The 13,496-nt window shown below is 35.2% G+C and overlaps 2 protein-coding genes across 3 annotated transcripts; both read left to right on the top strand.

Annotated features, from left to right (window-relative positions):
- Window positions 1–3,738: 3,738 nt before the first annotated feature.
- Window positions 3,739–4,302, top strand: LOC117909150. The gene has a single exon (XM_034823046.1). The coding sequence runs from the start codon at window positions 3,739–3,741 to the stop codon at window positions 4,300–4,302; it is 564 nt and encodes a 187-aa protein (XP_034678937.1).
- A 2,128-nt stretch (window positions 4,303–6,430) lies between these two features.
- On the top strand, window positions 6,431–13,154 carry LOC117909397 (mRNA cap guanine-N7 methyltransferase 1). Of its 2 annotated transcripts, XM_034823431.1 has the most exons (13): window positions 6,431–6,624; window positions 7,181–7,320; window positions 7,419–7,487; window positions 7,575–7,646; window positions 8,094–8,195; window positions 8,280–8,336; window positions 9,060–9,198; window positions 11,035–11,099; window positions 11,195–11,245; window positions 11,508–11,570; window positions 12,075–12,198; window positions 12,404–12,465; window positions 12,581–13,154. In XM_034823431.1, exons 1-13 carry the CDS (start codon window positions 6,549–6,551, stop codon window positions 12,677–12,679), a joined length of 1,119 nt encoding a protein of 372 aa, XP_034679322.1. In that variant the 5' UTR covers window positions 6,431–6,548; the 3' UTR covers window positions 12,680–13,154. The 2 variants fall into 2 exon arrangements, with proteins under 2 accessions (XP_034679322.1, XP_034679323.1); XM_034823432.1 differs by lacking the exon at window positions 7,419–7,487.
- The last annotated feature ends 342 nt before the right edge of the window (window positions 13,155–13,496 follow it).

The raw sequence follows: 13,496 nt of genomic DNA, 5'->3' as shown, positions 1-13,496 counted from the left end.
ATTGTGCATGGAACATAATATTTGGCTACACATAAATAATTATGATGTTAGAAATTAAAACTAATTATTTTAATTGCCTATCTTAATTGTATTTGTTTATACTAAATTAAGTTCAACCTTACCTTTCATCACGTGTATCGTCCAATGCATATGCCAAAACTTGCTTTGCTACAGATGAAGACGCTGAAAATTTGATTGACGGTTGTACCACGTATGGTGATTGTAGGGCAGTAGCATGTCGACGTAGCCGATATGAACGTATTGGAGGATGTCCAGTCTCATAAGGAATAATAGCATTCATCTGAACTTCATCCTCAACTATATGTATAGAAAATAAAAGAAAATAAAATTCACTAATGAGAATAACACTTTTTTGATTTGGAGAACACTTTTCATATTGAAAAAAATAGCTTCATAGCTTATTGAATTAAAAATAAAAATAACTATGGTCTTGTTAGACCACAATTTTTCTATTCTCCCAAAAAAAAACATTTTTGGTAATTGAAAAATATATATATAAAAAAAAAAATTTATTTTTCTTAAATACAGAAAACATAATGTTTTTGAAAAATATGTCAATTATTTTGACTTATTTTAAAAATAATTATATAAATACAAAAAAATATGATTAAAAATAGGATATAATAGATAAAAATTATTTTTAAATTAATGATAAAAAACAAATTAAACAAATTTTATGGTAATAATTTTTAAAAACTATACTAAAAAAAGTTTTATGGTAACAATTTTTTGAAAATTATTCTAAAAAATACTTACCAATGAGAGCCTCAATTTCCATAGAAGGGCTTTCATATCTTACTTCTGCCTCCCCCACCACTCATAATTCAAAGGAAGACACAAGGAAACTAAGCTCGAAAACTGAGCCACACAGCAGCATGGTCTCCTCTCCATCTCTCTTTCTCTCGATGCATATTGCAGCAAAAGAGAAGCATTGGAGAGCAGGCAAAAAGAGTAAAAGACAGCCATAGCTGCTCTCTCCTCGGTAGAATGAAATCCTGCTATGAAAAACTAGTTTTTGTTTAGCAAAACCCAACCCCAAGTTTGATAAAAACGATGCGTTTTGTTTCTTCTTCACCTTCTTGTAAAAGACTATCCACTAAGCTCTCTCCCTAGTCTGCAAGTTTAGTGTTTTTGGGAGGTGGGTTTGAAGCAAAAAACTTATATAGTATAAATATAATTGCAGGAGGACACAGCAAAAGGTGACTCTTATCATGTAGGTCTTCTTTCCTAGTCTATATACTTATTGAGTTATAATAATTTAGTGGTCCTTCAAACCATTATAGCCCTTTAACCACTACCAGTTCCCATATTACAATCAACAAAATCAATTATATGTTCAAACTTGTTTTTGATTTTTAATAGAATCAAAACAGCAGAAAATACATCTCAGTTGATTCCAAGTTTAACTAGGGATCCAGGAACATAAGAAAGTAGCTCAGAACAGCATTTTCTAAGAAATTTGACCACTGCCATGATTACATTTATTAAGGAGTTCAAGGATTCAATATTTTTTCTCATATATTTTCCTCCAGCTTCTCGGCATCCAGACATATTACCTAAATCAACCTCTATCAATAGTCATAATACTAAATAAATTGGCACAGCCCAATTCCAAATGGGTTTCAGAATTAGACCAATTGCATCTAAACAAAACCATGTTGATTCATCATCAAATCTTTTAGCTAATCACAAACACAAGCAAATACAACAACACTAATAACAATGACGGGTCTGTTTGGATGCTGAGAAAGTAGAAAATAAAAATTAAAGAAAAAACGTGAACTCAAACAAAAACCCAAATACCCGATACCCACATTCTTTGTAATCTCAAACAAAATCAGTAGCCTAGAAATCTTTTCTTAAAAATGAACTCAAACAAAAAAACACCCAAACAACTCCTCTAACAGAGCCTAGAAATCTTAAAATTATTTTAGGACCTGCAACACGTGAACTCAAAAACCCTAAACAGAGCACTTGCATATGTGAACCAATCTATCTCTTCCCAGTGTGCTAGGCTTTTGAAAACCCCTTCCTTTCCCCTGAACAAATGAGTTGTATAGAGAAAGAATATGATCCCCAAGGATGAGGATAATCATTTAGATACAACAGAATTGAGGAAAAAAAGACAAGCAGTGATATGGTATAATGAAAAAACATGATTAGCAAGGATCTAATGGAGGAATGGATGAAACAGGCTGAATAGTGAAGAAGATTGATGTAACCGACCGTAAGTAGTTGACTGAGGCTTATTGAGTATTGAATTAAGTTGTTCTGAGGCCTTCCATCTCTGTCTTAACTAAGAGTTCCAAATCTGGTCAACATAGGCTTCCAAATTTGTGGCATGTTGAGACTATTCCCATTTGGGGTTGTGTTATTTAAGAATGAGACTAACCTTCTATACAAAGATCCTCTACTATATGGCATAAGAGAATAGCTTTCAAATTACAGACTAACTATATCTAGACCAAGGGGATATTGAACTTAAAGCAAACCCATCCTATACAGCAACTCGAGTGTTTTAAACAGGCTAACATTTGGTTCTGTAGATCATGGGATATTTTAACATCATTTTCATCTAAAAGCTTTTTGAATCACTAGAGTGAAAGTTATAATTGAATGAGACCTGGCTAATGACTAGAAGAGAATGATTTCAGGAACAGGTAGAGGCATGTATGAACAGAAACTAAGGTAATAACTCACCACAGCCAGCAACTGCACAAACAACAGATCCGGAACTACATTCAAATCATGGACAATCATTTTTATCCAACATATTCTTGGTAGAGAAAAAAAAAAGTGACAAATAAGTTTATCAAGATTAACTCAGACTTTGAATGCCTAAAGACAATCTACAAAAAATGTAACCAATTTCTCATAATTTTCAAGGGTTAGCACAATTTACAAACAGAAATACACTTTCATAATTTCATCAACCAAAGACAATTTAAGAATATAAATAATGGTCACCATGATAAATGAAGGTGCAACAAGAAAGTTAAAGCTTTCATGACAAGATCAGACATGGAAAAGCACCAAAAAATGTACCTTATTTTCCCTTGTTTCCCTTCTTTTGACATCACTGTTGAGCATTATGATCATAATTCACACAGAACATCTTACAAAAACAACAGCTAATCCCTGGGTAACTTGTTCATTCAAGATGCACAAGACATGAACTGGAAATGGAAACATATATCCACTGCACTTGTTCACAATTTACATAGGAATTTGTGGACCACAGGGCAAAACATAGGCACTGTGTCTTTCCACATCGATTAAGGTAAACAGATAGACTAGGCAAATAAAGAACCCAAACTATACTCTTTGGCTACTTATGTGATCACCCCAGATTCCAACTATACGATAAAATAAATCATAGAAATAACATTTTGATGCTCTTCATCAGGATATCAACCAATCTTTGAGGCAAACTAGGCTTTCCAAGAAATAATAAGATGAAATCTAAAATCACATTTGTAAGCAAGTTCATGGATTAAAGAATTAGAGTTTTAGAGATAGAAGTACTGTGAAATGAGACTCAATTGCTCTATTAAAATCCTAAAACCCAAAATAAATTTGGATTGAGGGTTACCTTTGATCATATCAACAATGTCGAATGAAAGTGGAACGTCTTTCCAACTGTATAGTCTCGGATGGAGAGTAATGGAGGAGGATAATGAAGAAATTATCGCTTTGGGGATGAGGTGAGGGTTGAGGATGCCGGTTGCAGAAAGCTATAAGGATGGGTGGGCTAGGGTTAGGCGTCGGGTTGAGAATCGTACTTGGATTGGGATAGATTTGGAAGGCTTTGTGAGGACTTTACCTTGGACTAGTGGGGAAGTCTGCTTGAAGTATCAGTTACCCGGTGAAGATCTCGACGCTTTGATCTCGGTTACCAACGATGAGGATCTTGAACACATGATGCTCGAGTACGATCGATTGTGCCGCCCATCCAACAAGCAGGCCAGACTCAGGTTATTTTTCTTCCCGCTGACCCCTCCTGCATCCACCAGTTTCGGTTCCAACGAGACCAAATCGGAGCGGCAGTGGTTCGTGGACGCACTGAATTCTGTGCAGATCCAGCCTCTGGAAGGTTCTTCACCTCAGGCGGCGGCCTCCGAGACCAATCCGGATTTTCTATTTGGGTTGGATAAAGGGATCGTTCCGCCTCCCCCCGTGAAATTTCAGGATCCAACGCCTCCACCCATGGTTCCAGATGTGCTTTCCAAGGATTATTCAGTGAGATCGGATCCAGGATCGGAAATTCCTTATAAATTATAATTTTAGAATTTAATTGAGGGTAAATTGGTCTAATAAAAATGTTAGGCCTTCAAAAGAATTATCAAATTTACCTACCCTCATCAGTAATTTTTTTCCCCAGCCTACCCTTAAGGGTAATTCTCCCATATTAAAACTACTTTTTATAAATATTTTAAGAAATAATAATTAAGTAACAAGGTAAAATGCAATAAAGAAAAGAATAGGGGGGAAAATGCAAATAAGGATTTTTATCACCGTTCTCAAATCCTATAGTCATCCCATCAAATGTCCAAAGTCATAGCCCAGCATGAAGCATAGTGTGGTCTATTGAGAAATGGTGAATTGAATTCAAGATGGAGGCAAGACTCTAACAAGTGGTAACATGAGGAAGTTGACATTGACATTCATAAACATGCAGTACATATCTCTACATCTAGTGAAACTAGGGATATAATGGCATGCCACGAGGCAGTTGTTCTCAAGAAAAATGTTGATCATCTCTATTAACTTTTGGGTGTATTTAATTCTATTGACTAAGGTGAGTAAGTAATGCAATGTAACCTAAACTTACGTGGAAGGAAGTCATACCTTACAATCTCTATATAAAAAGCTCGAATTCCCACTAAAAGGATAGTTTTGAACTTAATTTTGTTTTGTTAACCCGAATTTTAGTTTCCATTTTTTTGGCAACTTGATTGGAAGACAACAATTGGCTTACTTGACTTATGATTACTTATTACCATCGATCTTTGCAGTCTAAGATAAGAAATATGGACAATTATGTTTTAGGGAGTTCATTTGTTGATAATGAGTTAAATGTCCTTATAAGTTGTATAATTGATAGTAATGATATAACCAATACTCTCATGAAATCAAAGAAGGACATCGTATGATAGGTGTGCATGAACTATACCAACCTCAATAAACTAATAGACACATCACCTATTCATGAGTTCCTATCTTTTATGGATTCCTACATCAAATAACCAAATGTCCATGTAATAACTGAATGACAAGAAGTTATTCACTATCAAGAGAGGGTTGTAGTATGATGTGCTGCACTTTAAGTTGAAGAATATGAGGACAACCTATCAAAAGTTGGTAAACAAAGTTTGTACGTAGGGGATATGGAAAACTATGGAGATATAATTGGATTATATGCTTATCAAGGGCCATAACAAAGGAAATCACTTTTAGCACCTACAATATGCATTTTTATCGTAAGAAAGCATGAGATAAGGCTTAATGCTAGTAAATGTGCATTAAGTGTTAATACAAGGTTCAAACTATTCAAAATTCCTAAGTGCTAGTGAACTTTTTTGGTAGAATTCTCCATCGACTTTGAGAGTGATGATTTCAATACCTAGATGTTAAAAGTATATATAGGTAGGCTACTTGACCAATAAGAAAAGGTTAGTGTGGTCTTGATTTCACCAAAGAATTAAATAACAATGGTCAGTTGACATTAAAATTAATAACAACGTGCAATAAATATTTCTACATTTAATGAAGCATGCCAAGAAGTATGGTGTCATTTCATGAGGTGACCATTCCAATAGTTGTGGGAAAGAAGTTTATCACCTCTATTAAGACATTTCATACCTTTAATGCGATTAATAGGGTAAGTAATGTTATTTAACACATCTTGCTTATAAAGGAGATCATATTATACTTCTCTTATATGAAGATTGAATTATGTTAAAACAAGTTTTAAACTTGTTTTTTTACACGACACTCTTAACTTGGTCTCTATTACCATGGTTGACTTATCATTGGAGCACCATTGGGCCACTTAGGGTTTGGTTGCTAATTTTCCCATTGATCTTTGCATTTCCCTTGCTTTTTCTTATAATGTAATAGGGTCTAAACTTCATCCGCTTTAGAGTAATATTATGTTTTTGGAAAACCTTTCAATTTACCTTTTAAAATTGAAAATGCTCCTAATTTCATGATCACTTCTGTTAGTTTTTATGAATAAATTCCAAAAAAAAAATAAATAAATAAAATAAAATACACAAATAAACAAATTTGAGGTAGGCATTGCCGCAATGGGCAATGGATGGGCTAGAGGGAGTGACCCAATAACCGGCTTAAGGGATGGGTTGGTGACTAGTGTGTTATATCACGACTATTATTATCCACGAAACTCCATAAATACCCTCTTCTCCGAGAGGGCATCGATCGAGCACCTTTGTCTTTGCTCCATTACCTGTACTAGGTTCAAACAGCAGGGCCACATTGGAATACGGCTTTTTGCAATATTGCCCATGAAGCGAGGGTACACAGAATCTCCATCAACCTCTCTTGGTCCACCGCATTCCAGATTCAGACACAACCCAGAAGGTGAATTTCACTGGAATCTCCCTCTGTCGTTCATTCTTTTGAAGTTCTTGGATGATTATTTGCTTGATTTCTGGATTTTGGGACATGGGTTTTGTGGTTTAGGGGTTGCCCTTGGTTTGGTTGCTGGGAAAGTAGAGGAGAATAAGGGAGCGTGAAATTTAAGCCCTTGAGTTAGGATTTTCTTTCGGGTTTCACGGGCAATTTATTGATGGCTTGGCTAATTTGTTGATTTTTAGACCTGAGTTTTGTAGTTTGCATGCTTTTGAGTGTATTTGGTTGATGAGAAAGCAGAGGGAAAGGGAAGAAAATTAAGATTTTGAAAGCCTTTTGTTTAATGTTGTATGCTCCGGTTTTTGAGAGAAAGTGATGCCTACAATTAGTGATTATTGTACGAGGGTTAGTTGAGAATTGAGAAGAGGTTTCTGTTATCTCAGGTGAAACTCAAAGTTTGAACAATCTTTTTTTCCTGTTTCCTGATTTTCTGACGACCTAAATAGAGTGCTCTTTCTTTAATTTTTTTTAGGTTATGTTTAATTGTTGTATTTTATTGTCTTAGGTGATTCACAATTTCTAGAGGATGAAAGCACAAAGAATTTTGCCCGGAAAGTGGCCGACCATTATAGTGCCAGGACCAATCAGACCTTGGAAGAACGAGAAGCAAGTCCAATCATTCATTTGAAGAAACTCAACAACTGGGTATGACTTTTAATCTACTGAAATACATTGTGAAGTTACAAGCATTTGATGAATTTGTGTTGTTTTGATATGTTTGAATTTTTTATCTCATCGAACAGATTAAGAGTGTCCTCATTCAGCTTTATGCTCGTCGAGGGGATGCTGTTCTTGATCTTGCTTGTGGCAAGGTGTTATAGAGCTTTTATATCTATCAAATTGAGTGGCAGTTCTTTGATGCTAATATTCTTTCTTGTTCTTCACCCTTTTTTCACTAGGGTGGTGATCTAATCAAATGGGACAAGGCAAAGATTGGATACTATGTTGGCATCGATATTGCTGAAGGCTCGGTAAACTGCTAATATACTTCTTTCTGTTTCTTGAAACTCTCTTTCTGTTGGACTTTGAGGTGGATGAAATTATAATTAATGCATGAACTGGAGGCCATTTGTGCATTTTTCATCATAGTTTGTGAGATTTCATAACTTGATTTGTTCAAACTGGCACCTTAATACACTCATTGTTTGATTTCTTTTTTTCTTGTAAAATGAACAGGCAAAAATAGCAATAACTAGTCCATCTTATGTCACTACTGGCCTCATGTTATATTCATAAAAGGCTGGTATAATTGCATGTTCCTGTTACCACTCTGTATAAGGTGCCATTAATACTTGGGTTTGAGCCTTTTCCCTTATTAAGGCATGGCAAGAATTTTGAATTTTTTTCTCAATTGTCTCTGCTGTTGCATGTTTGCTGTTATAAACTTGCCTATCATTGTGTTTGGCAACTATGTACAGATAGAAGACTGCCGTACACGCTATAATGGTGACGCAGACCATCATCAACGGCGCAAAAAGTTCACATTTCCGGCTCGCCTTATATGTGGAGATTGTTTTGAGGTAATTGCTGTTATAACAGCTAGTTTTTGTAATACATATCGTTTCCTGTATTTACTGGATGGTTTTGTTCTATGCTGATATCAGGTTCGCTTGGACAGAGTTTTGGAAGATGATGCACCTTTCGATATTTGCAGTTGCCAGGTGAGTGATTCTCTTGTAGTTGAGGGAAGCCTGTTGACTGTTCTTTAGTGAGTAAAAGATTATATTAAAATACTTGGTTGTGGAACACTTGTTTCTTCTTAAAGATTACCTTATGTATTGTTCTTTTTCTACCTAAGTTCTATTAGTTTGTTTGGTTGTTACTATAATTATCAGTTTGAGCTCCAGAATGTTTGAGATTGAAAATCAAGATGTCGCATTTTCATTTTTGGAGTGACTATTATTTGAATATTTGAAATAGATTATTCTGGGACTTGGTAGCAGGAGACTTGAGAACTCTTTGACAGGACTTACTTTTACTTTCTCACATTCCTTAGCACAACAGAATCATTCCTTTTTCTTTCAAGTTTTTGAAATTCAAAATGTTACTCCATCTTATTGATTTTGTTTCTTTGTTTTTGTTTTTAGCACTTGCTTTTTTTTTTTTTTATAATTAAAATCATGTAGTTGCTGTAATGCTAAATAATTCAATAAATGATCTGCATCTCAAATTGAATTTAAACATAAGAAGTTAGTGTTTTTTTTTAGTCCTACAGTTTCATGAATTGGTCTTCCTGTTCCTTCAGCATTGAACTTTCCAGGTCATGTTGAATACTGGTTTCCAGTGAATCATGCAAACATTAGATATAGATTTTCGAGGCTTCTTCAAGTTTCATTAGATGAATATTTGATTAATTTAGATCATCACCTGATTAAATTTTGCAGTTTGCTATGCATTACTCATGGTCTACTGAGGCACGGGCACGACGTGCTTTGGCCAATGTATCAGCATTACTTCGTCCAGGAGGCATCTTCATTGGAACGATGCCAGATGCCAATGTTATCATCAAAAAGCTTAGAGAAGGTTTTATCCTGTGCTCATGATATTCTCCTTGGTCTTGATTTCATCATTTCATACCATTTCTTTAACAAATATAAAATGCATTAGAAATGTGCATTTGATGGCATGTGGATGCTTGATTGTAATGACTCCCAATTGAGCATTAAGCTGAGTGGTCAAGACTCAACTCAACTCTAGAATGCTTTATTTGTACTTGCAAATCCCATGAGAGGGTATTGAAATTGGTTTACATGATGGGAGCATCAAGTTGGACTTCTAGTTGAAACCAATTGTCTAAGATCAGGAAGATTGAACTAAGGTCCTAAAATATACAAGAACATGACCTTCATAACAATCCAGAAAAATAAAATAGCAGAAAGCCTGACTTGTGCAAAAACTCAGCTGGTTTGTTGTTATTGTGAAGTTTATCTTTCATTTAGGCTAAAAAACCAGCAAAAGCTGGTGGTGGATTTTATTCTTAGTTTACTCTTCAAGTATGAATGGTGATGGCTTGCATCTTTGTAGTGTTCTCCTAGTGAACATTTTATAATGGATTGCTCTTGGACTTCAATTAGTTTGTCGTGGCTTAGTCTTTCTGGTAGTTCGAAGAAGAAGAAGAAGGAAGAAAAAGAAAGAAAGAGAGGAGCGATATGGTAGTTTGGGTTTGGGTGCTGACATTTTCAAAAGTTTTTCCTAAAAAAGAGGGCCAAAAAAAAAAAATGCTGTTCAGTTAAAATGGGGGCTAAAGGCCAAAATGACATTCTTCTGCCTTGAGCTTAAAAAAGTGGAAAAAATAGATGAGGTTCACTTCTCAAGCACCACAGCTGGGGAGTAGCTGCATGCTTGGGCTAGGTACTCCAAACACACCTTCAACCATTATGTGCTAAAGACCTTAAGTGCCAAAGAACCCATCATAGTGAGATAATCCACAGTTAAACTGACGAATGGAGACAGCTGTATAGGTGGGATGCAACAATGTCCTGAATCTCTCTTGAGAGATGTGCAAACTATAATGCAATAGACAATAAGTTAGAAGCCCCAATAACAAGATCAGAAGAATTGCCTGGATAATGACAATAGAAGAAGTTGATCTTCTTTATGTTTTTTATTTAGACCAAATAACTACGCCTGATTTCTGCTTCATATTCCCACCATACCTCAGATTTTGAGCATGTGGTAATGATGTTGTCCTGTTGATGATCTCTTGTGATATTTCCAATCCCCATTAACCTTGGATTGCCTAATTGGCTTCTATTGATGCTAAGCATGACAGAATTCATGGAACATGCAACCAAGGGGGGAGATATGGTAGAGCATGGTGGAGATCAACCTGTCATTCATGGTTATTCTCATTGATGATAAGAATAACCAACAGCATGATGCTATTTTCAGAGTGTATACTCCTTTGCACCTTCTTAGGTGCTTTTAAATTGGTTATTCTTATTGATGAACTTCTTGGTTATTGCAAGTTGTTTCCAGGATAATGATTTATTGACTGTTATAACTTAAAGTGGGAAAATGGAGAAACCTTCCAAGACATTTGACAAACTTGGAACCTATTGATACTTGTAAAAATTTCTAAATGAGATATTGTTTGATTTAATTTTAGGATAGGTGAAATCTATGAAGCTTTTGTACCCTCTCAGAGCAAATTGTATTGCGTATTGTCAATACGAAATTTAATTTTAGGGTAGGTGAACTCTATGAAGCTTTTGCACCCTCTCAGGGCAAATGGTATTGCATTTGTCAATATGAAGTTTCATTTCTCATCCCTAGTGTATGTAACCATTGGAGCTTCTGTACATGGAATATCTGTTTTGTTGTTATTGATGGAATATGCTTCTTAACCTGACTGTGCAGCTGAAGGGTTGGCCATTGGTAATAGCGTATACTGGATACGATTTGATGAAGACTTTTCTAAAAAGGTGGATTCTTTTCTCATCTATTGTGATTACATAGTTTTTGAGAATTTGTTTGTGCTACTGGAAATTGTTTTTGATGCTCCCTTTATTTGATTCAGAAATTTAAAACTTCTAGTCCCTTTGGTATCAAGTACAAGTTCCACCTAGAGGTAATGTTCTATTAAACTTCTTTATTATAAATCCTTTTGCTAATCTTGGTTGGTATTTTTCAGACTGAATGATGTGCACTATGTTAATGTTTAGATTGTGTGTGTCAATGAGATATATTTTACCGCAATTCTAGACTATATTTACTTGATTACCAGTTTTGATTATGATCCTGCTGCTCAGCTCTACCTCGATTTCTTAAGTTACAGAACCACACAATCCAACCCATAAAATAATATTGAGAAGAATGAGCTTTTGTTGCAGGATGCTGTTGATTGTCCTGAATGGATTGTCCCATTTCATGTCTTCAAATCATTGGCAGAAGAGGTATAGTTTTGACTATCAAGAATTTTTTTGCTTCTGATAATGCTGACAAAACTGCCATACCTCACTAAGACATACATGTTACCCTTTTCCCTCTGCCATTAAAGTGGCCACCTCTTGTGCTTAAACAACAAGATAGATATACAAGGAAAGCCATTGACAAGCCAGAAATTTCCTTTTTTGTGACAAGTAACAATTTAAAGAGTATCCCCTTCCTATTGGATGGCTGGTTTGCTGATTTTCTTGGAAAGGATATTAGGGATTATGTCCATGTCATCTGGAGAGCAAAAGGAGAAAGCTCGACATTATTGTAAAAATAAAAAAAATAATAAACAAGGACATAAACAAAATGCTCATCTATCAAATATGGTTAATGATTTTTACTTATAGACAGTGTTTAGAATCCATCAAAATGTTTTTCCACTTTTACATCTCAATCATCTCATACCTTTTAATATGGGCTGTTTAACTTTGAGGCATTAGTGAGTTTGTGTTTGGCTTTTGCAGTATGATTTGGATCTAGTTTTAGTGAAGAACTCACATGAATTTGTGGATGAGTACTTGAAAAAACCAGAATTCGTTGAGCTTATGCGGAGGCTAGGTGCTTTGGGTGATGGAAACCAAGACCAGAGTAAGTCCAATTCCTGTTTGTTTCCCTCCCATGTATCTTTTTTTTCCCCTCTCATCTTCTCCCCTTACCCTTCTTCAACTTGTGTTCTCGAACTTGTGTTCTCATTCTAATGATGGAACATTTCTCATTTGCCTTCTGAAATTGTGCATCATTTTCACATCTCCAAAGAGTATTGACTTTTAAAATCTTGTCTTTCAATGTTTAGCCACATTATCACAAGATGAATGGGAGGTAGCTTATCTGTATTTGGCTTTTGTGTTGCGGAAGGTGACCACTGAACCCTTGTAAAATAACCATATTAGTCTCTATGTGAAATTCTCTCCATACTCCACCATGTTTTGTAATTTGAGTCTTTTGAATGAAATGCTGTGTTTGATTTCAGCGAGGTCAACCAGACCGTACACAAGTGAATGGCAGAAGAGATAAAGGACAGATGCAAATATCAAAGGAGGATATCATGTACGTTGGCACTGGGGTTTAAACAAGAATCAAAACCAGGCCCTTGTATCTCCATTTCCAAACTTATAACAATAACAGAGCCTGCTCCCTGAAGCATGGATCAGCCCGCATAGCCAAAGGGGAAACATGTCAAGGTCACAAACTCAAGATGGCTATTCAATTTTGTAGAATCACAATACCAGTTTACAGTTATTTATTTTGTAATGTCTGGACAAGGAATGCAAGAATCAACCAACAGCGAATGTGGTGGTTTACTTCACACCATGCAGAAAAAGGAAAAGGAAAAAAAAAATGAATTTCTGTGTATCTGTGGTTTGATTGTCATTTTATGCAAATAAGAGATAGGCAGCTTCTGCTCCATGGATCCTTGATTGAACTTGGATGCTTTTCAGAGTAGGATTTTTGTTGACCCTGCAAAGATGGAAGGCATCTATATTCACCTTTTGAAAATTGGTACATGTTTTTGGAATATTTGAGAACCATGTTTCTTTGTTTGATGTGCATCTCAATGGGCAATACATGGCCTCAGATGAGGTCTATGGTGTCATAACTCCTAATTTTGTGGTGTGATACTAACATGGATGATCCAGAGGATAAAGAAAAAGAGAGTTTGAAAAAATAACTTTGATACAAGAGAGAAACATATATAAGTTTTGAGAATACAAAATTAAGTTCAACCGCTGTGGAAAACGGTTTCTTATTCTTTAAATAATTTATTAATTTTAAATCTATTTTTTATTTCCCTAACATTTTCACCTCAACCTTTCTAAGAACCAAGTATGGTCTTAACTTTCATTTATTTTTTTTTTTAATTTTTAGGGATACCAAACAGATCCTAA

Source organism: Vitis riparia, chromosome 19 (genome assembly GCF_004353265.1).
Source record: "Vitis riparia cultivar Riparia Gloire de Montpellier isolate 1030 chromosome 19, EGFV_Vit.rip_1.0, whole genome shotgun sequence".
In the NCBI taxonomy this organism is placed as follows: domain Eukaryota; kingdom Viridiplantae; phylum Streptophyta; class Magnoliopsida; order Vitales; family Vitaceae; genus Vitis; species Vitis riparia.
Note: the sequence above shows the minus strand (reverse complement) of the source record. Positions and strands in the feature narration are given on the sequence as shown.

What these genes read in the sequence shown, in the direction of transcription:
- LOC117909397 (XM_034823431.1), top strand. Translation starts at nt 6,549, where the DNA reads ATGAAGCGAGGGTACACAGAATCTCCATCAACCTCTCTTGGTCCACCG. An exon ending in TGAAGAAACTCAACAACTGG is followed by an intron (nt 7,321 to 7,418) that starts GTATGACTTTTA and finishes CTCATCGAACAG; the next exon opens with ATTAAGAGTGTCCTCATTCA. An exon ending in AGTACAAGTTCCACCTAGAG is followed by an intron (nt 11,246 to 11,507) that starts GTAATGTTCTAT and finishes CTTTTGTTGCAG; the next exon opens with GATGCTGTTGATTGTCCTGA.
- LOC117909150 (XM_034823046.1), top strand. Translation starts at nt 3,739, where the DNA reads ATGCCGGTTGCAGAAAGCTATAAGGATGGGTGGGCTAGGGTTAGGCGT.